This window comes from Lycium barbarum, chromosome 5 (assembly GCF_019175385.1).
Source record: "Lycium barbarum isolate Lr01 chromosome 5, ASM1917538v2, whole genome shotgun sequence".
Classification (NCBI taxonomy): domain Eukaryota; kingdom Viridiplantae; phylum Streptophyta; class Magnoliopsida; order Solanales; family Solanaceae; genus Lycium; species Lycium barbarum.
Window position 1 is genome coordinate 17,067,808 of NC_083341.1, and position 6,124 is coordinate 17,073,931.

At 31.1% G+C, this 6,124-nt stretch overlaps 1 protein-coding gene across 1 annotated transcript; it reads left to right on the forward strand.

The window, feature by feature from the left end:
• Positions 1–2,674: 2,674 nt before the first annotated feature.
• Positions 2,675–5,386, forward strand: LOC132642342 (septum-promoting GTP-binding protein 1-like). The gene is made up of 6 exons (XM_060359574.1): positions 2,675–3,078; positions 3,388–3,508; positions 3,623–3,710; positions 3,828–3,867; positions 3,958–4,041; positions 4,865–5,386. The coding sequence occupies exons 1-6, from the start codon at positions 2,911–2,913 to the stop codon at positions 5,027–5,029; spliced, it is 666 nt and encodes a 221-aa protein (XP_060215557.1). The 5' UTR covers positions 2,675–2,910; the 3' UTR covers positions 5,030–5,386.
• Positions 5,387–6,124: the final 738 nt, after the last annotated feature.

Here is a 6,124-nt window from a genome sequence, read left to right on the forward strand (position 1 = left end):
TACATAGTTAAACATTGTAAATAGCAAAATTAGCTGGCCACAATGGGTTAAGAGAAGCCACCAAAATCAAACTCGTAATATCGTGATTTAAAATCTGATGACCCTCGGACTGTTGCGTAAGAACGTGTCAAAAGTATGATTAGCTAATATATTTGTAAACACTTATGAACAATATTAAATGTCAAATTAGTACTCCCTCCAGTTCAAAATAATTGTACGATTAGCTTTTAGCATACCCCTTAGAAAAATATTACAATTCCTAGAAAAAAAATAGGTATTTTGACTAAACTAATCTTAATTAAACTTTGCATATTATTATTAATTTAACACATTGGGATCTGGTCACTTAGCACTTAATAAGAGAAAATATGAAACAATGTTAATTCTTTCTTGATTATGTAAGTGGACACTTATTTTGAACCAAAATAAAAAGTCTAAGTGGACACTTATTATGAATCAGAGGGAGTATATATCACCTATTGATGCAGAGGTGAATTTATGTATTAATTTTGGGTCACGTGAACACATGGTTACTCGACTAAACTCGATATATTATGTGTATAATTCTGAAAATATATCTAATATTACCTGAAGGAACACATGGTCAAACCAGGCTGAGTGGAGCACTGGTTAGGAGTTGTGTTTATTTACTAAAGGTCTCAGGATTGAACCCGTGCTTCTGCACGTTCTATGCTTTTATTAAAGCAGTCTTTTAAATTTCTTTTTTATATTATTCTAAATCCTTTTCCTTCTATAGTTCTAATTACCCAAAAGTAAAAATCGTGTTTCTTTTTTATATTACCCCTAATGATTTTTTTCCCGCTTTATTTCTAATTTTCCAAGTCCCAAAAGGCAAAAGAAATCAAAAAACCCCATAGGTGCTAAGCTGCAACGAATCAAAAGGAAAAGAAATTAAAAAAAAAATTATAGTTAATGGTGAACCCATCCTCTTAAAATTTTGGATTCGCCTCTGTATGGATGTACAAGAAAATAAAAGAAAAGAGGGTAAAGGATGATTATGTACTGATGTTTTTCCCGATCAATGTCGAAACAAATGTTGTAACTCTGTCCTTTGCTTGAATAGAAAATATTTGGTGGAGAACAACCTTCTGTTAAACTGTCGAATGTCAAGGTGCTCAGCAAGATTGCACCCCAACCAAGTATACACCAACAATTAGTTAATGAGATCACCTCAAGTTTCCTCCTCCTCTTCATTAATTTTTTGGAAATGCCACATATATAGAAGACCAAAATAACACTTAATATTTGAATATTTGGTGCCAAAGGTTGTAGACTTGTAGTCTTAACAGTAGTTTCAGATGCATCGACTGTTTTAATGAATTTGAGTTTCTTTTTAAAAAAAAAATTAAAAAATTTGCAAATGTTCTTTTCATTTCAATTTATATGTTATGTTTCCGATTTTTTTGGTTTGTTTAAAAAAGAATATTATCTTTTCATATTTAGCAAGTTTTTAATTAATTCCAACATTTCATTTTACGCTTAATGGCATTCCCGTATATGGATGACATGACATATTGAAGACCTTAAAATTCAAATGATAATTTTGATATGTTACACTCATTTTTAGTTTAAGATCAATCATAAAATTCAAATATTTTCTTTACATTACTCCCTCCATCCATATTAGTAGTATTTTTAACTAATTAGTAAGAGATATTATGTATGCTAGTGTTTATTTTCTTACTAATTTAATAATAACATACGTAACCTAATTAGTTATACAAAAACTAATTTTACGTGTTTATTTATGCTAGTGGTAAATCAGTACCAAATTGGATGTTACTAAATTTATGTGCTACTTTAATAATTTAAAATAGTCCTAAATTTTAGTCATATAATTCAAATAAAGAAAGGTTTAATTTTAAATTTTAAATATTAAAAAAATTATTAAATGACTATTTTGATAGCTTGGGCACACCCCTTAAAAAAAATCACTCACCCCTAGAAAGTAAGAGATGTTTTCACTAAGTTATCCTTAATTAAATAACGCCTATTGTTTAATATGATTTCTCGATTATATAAAAACTTGCAAATTTAAATAAGGGTAAATTTGAAGTTTTTTTTTTTTTTTTTTTTACTATAATACTTTCTTGATTATGTAAAAAATTATTCATTTTAAATTAAATGTATAAAAGCTGTAAACACCATCTAATATGGACCGGAAGGAGTATTAAATTGTACGAAACACATAAAATGAAGGGATTCTTTCGTTTATGTCCCTTCGCACAAACTTAATTGGCAGTAGCCCAAATATACAAAACTTATCCACTAATATGTATATTATACATAAAGTATGTGTATATTTAGGTTTAAATATACAAAACTTATACATTTGCTGGTTATTTTGTAAACTAGATCGCTCAATAGTATTGGGGTGTGAATTCCTATAATGAAACTAAAGGGAGCATTTAAAATGTTTTCCAAAGAAAACGGTGAGTGAAACGAGAATTAATTAATCCTTAGCACAGGTCTCAAAGTTATCTTTGCGGTCGGAAGCGTTTGATCCCAAAAATGAAATTTTCCGACACGAATTCAAATTAATCGGTCCTAAAGTGAAATACTAGATACCAGGTGTGGAACAAAAAAAAAGAAGTGTATCATCTAGAAGCCTTAGTAGTAAAGCCTCAAACAAAGTAACAAACATTAGAGATCCACTCATTCCCAATTATTTCTCACGGAGTCAAGACTAACATTGAGAGATTTACTCATTCCCAAGAATTACCCACGTATTCAACACTAACTCTTTCAAATATATAACCAAACCAAAAACTCACTTTTCTCCCACCGTCCCTTCTCCTAACACGGTCCAAAAAACATCGTTAGCTTCCAAGAATTATCACAACACAAAATCCTACCCTTTGAATCATCACCACCACCAATCGACATATAATGTCATCTTCTCCGGCCATGGTCGCCGCCTCCGGCAATGACTTTCCTGGTAGTTTAGCCATGCCATGTTGCACCAATAACCCCAACAATACGGATTCCATGGAGGATTTAGTTGCCTTGAAAATCAGCCTCTTGGGTGATTATCATATTGGAAAGACAAGTTTTTTGGTTAGTAATTCAAATTTTCTTTCCATGCAATTGCATTGCAGAGGCAGATTCAGGATTTAAATTAAATAGGTAACACCCTAAGGCGGAGTTAAAAGTAAGGCACAGACAATTATAATGCTCCATAAATCATTGAATCCCTTTTGTATGAATTCCTGGCTCCCCCATGCCACCCGTGCACCTCTTAATTTATATACACATTATAGAATCTCTTTTTTTTTTTTTTTGTAATTTTCTATATAAGATGTGTATTTTTTATAATTCGAGTTTAATCATGGATTGCTCATTTTTGTATGTTTGAGTGAATTGCAGACTAAGTACGTAGGAAAGGAGAAAGGGGAAGAAGGTTTTTCAGTAACAGGATTAAACCATATGGACAAAACTCTATGTGTTAGTGGCGCTAGGATTTCTTATAACATTTGGGAAGTAGAAGGTATTTACAAATATATCCAACTCCATTTTTTCTTCTTATTTTTGTAGCATTCTAAAGATACAATTATGTGAATGTTGGTTTAAATGTTTAAGTAGAAATTTTCTAATAATGCAGGTGACGTTTCTCATATTCCAGTTGCTTGTAAAGATTCAGTAGCAATGTTGTTTATGTTTGATCTCACAAGTCGATGTACATTAAATAGGTATGAGTCTCTCTCTTTTTTTTTTCTTTTTTTTTTTTTCTCTCTCTTCCTAATATGAAATTAGTGGATCAATAGTTGTGATTATTTTCTAAGATTGTTATCTTGATATATAAACAGTGTCATTAGCTGGTATCAACAAGCACGAAAATGGAATCAGGTAAGAAAATCTCTAAAGCTTACCTTTCTACTTTCTTGATTTGTGTTTCCTGTTAATGTGACTTTTAATTATTATTTTTTTGGTTTTCAGACGGCAATTCCAGTTCTAATAGGAACAAAGTTTGATGATTTTGCCCAATTACCATTAGATGTGCAATGGACAATTGCTTTACAGGTATTATTCTCATTCTTTGTGACACCAATATAGGATGCAAAGAAATGAAGTACAATAATTGCTTAAGAAAATAGAGTTCATTTGCTAACAAGTCTTGGGAATTCAGATATAAGTTTAAATTATACAAACCTTTATATGAGGTATTGTTTGTCCCAAACTTTTTTGGTTGTTACAGCGAAATGCTGTTATAGAGAACATATAATATACTACTATACACGGGGCGATTTTATGTATAAAATATGGGTCACGTGAACCCAAAGTCACCCGACTAAACTCGGTGTATTATGTATATAATTCTTAAAATATATCTAATATTAACTGAAGGAACACATGGTCAAACTAGACCGAGTGGAGCACTAGTTAAGTGTTGGGTTTAATCCCTTAAGATTGTGGGTTCGAACCTTACTAAATGTACTTTTGCGTCTTTTTAAAAAAAAAAAAAAAAACTAAGGTGAACCCATCCCTTGAAATCCTAAATTCGCTTCTGACTATACATTGACATGAACGATTTGTTGCACGGAAAATATTGTTGTTATAGTGAAATGTTGTTATTGAGAATTACTGTTATAGTGAGGTCTAACTATATACATTCACAATGTAAAGATTTTTCGCATTAGTCACGTAGTTTAACCTATGATAGCTGGTCAGTTATCACTTTTATCAATAACATAACATGAATTAGCTGGTCGGTTACTATTTTCATCAAGTTACCGTTTATCTTAATACTTAATATATAGATTTATTTGTAATTACTTTAAACATGACCTTATTTTTTATTTTATTTTTTAATTTCTTAATTTTGTTCCAATTTTGCTTTGAACAGGCAAGAGCATATGCTAAGGCACTAAATGCAACCTTATTCTTCTCAAGTGCAGCCTACAACATAAATGTTAATAAGATCTTCAAGTTCATCACAGCCAAGATCTTCAACTTGCCATGGACATTGGAACGTAACCTCACCATTGGAGAACCCATTATAGACTACTAGATTTTCTTCCATTTTTTGCTATTATTAAACCCCCTCTTTGTCCCCAAAGAGAAAACAAGAAAAAACATTTTTCTTTAAATGTAACTATGAGAAAATTCACAAATCTCATTGCAAAAGAAATGACTCACATAGTCAACCGGTCACTGGATCTGGTTAGTGTTACTACAGCCAGTGAAAATTCGGGTTGTCTTGGTATGTCATTCTGTAAAATGGAGAACAATTTTTCTTGTTTTCTTTTTGACTGCACAATGACTCTGTAAAATTTTTAATAGAGTTCATTGATCAATTATTGGTTATTTTGCTTCGTTCATTCGATATGGTTCTCTCAAATGCCTTTGTATACTCTGTTACACTGTGTCGGTTTGAGGTACGATAAAAAACAATCTTGTAAATGTTAGTCCCTCCGTCCTATAATAAATGTCACGTTTCGTTTTCGAGAGTCAATTCGACCAATTTTTAAACCTAAATTGGATTAATTAATTTGAGATTTTATAATTAAAATTTAGATACTCAAATACTACACAAAAGGTACTATAAATTGTAATTCTCCTTATATCAATATGATAGAAAAATACCTCTTAAAACATTGGTCAAAGTTCAAGTAATTAAATCTCGAAAAGTGAAATGTAGTGACAAGTAATATGGGACACACGGGGTAACATGACTAAATAATATGGGAAATTCAACCATGTCCGACGACATAATTTCAGAAAACACCTCTTATCTTTTGCTCAACAAAATCAGAAATTTTATCAACTGAAAATGTTTTAGGGAAATTTTCAATCTATATATATTGTTGCTAGAGTTAAATTTGGCACTTCACTCGAAATGCATTTCTTTTATTACTTTTTTTTTTTTTTTTTGTCTTCATTCTATTACTGTTCAGACCTGCTGGTCTCAATCTCAAAATATTCCACATCTGGAGGCTAGCCTACGACATATCTTCGATGAAAGACCTTGCATGGTTATAGTTTTAAAATTCTTCAGTTCCAAATACTTCAATCTAATAATGGTAGCCTAGTACTACGGTACAATCATAGTAGTGTGTTTGCAACTAATTGTGCTCTTAACTTGTTTATATTTTGGTCTAAGGCC

Bases quoted from the DNA above. Each gene is read 5' to 3' on its own strand.
- LOC132642342 (XM_060359574.1), top strand. From the start codon at position 2,911: ATGTCATCTTCTCCGGCCATGGTCGCCGCCTCCGGCAATGACTTTCCT. The intron at 3,509-3,622 runs GTATTTACAAAT...CTAATAATGCAG, and splicing joins TAACATTTGGGAAGTAGAAG to GTGACGTTTCTCATATTCCA. The intron at 4,042-4,864 runs GTATTATTCTCA...TGCTTTGAACAG, and splicing joins AATGGACAATTGCTTTACAG to GCAAGAGCATATGCTAAGGC.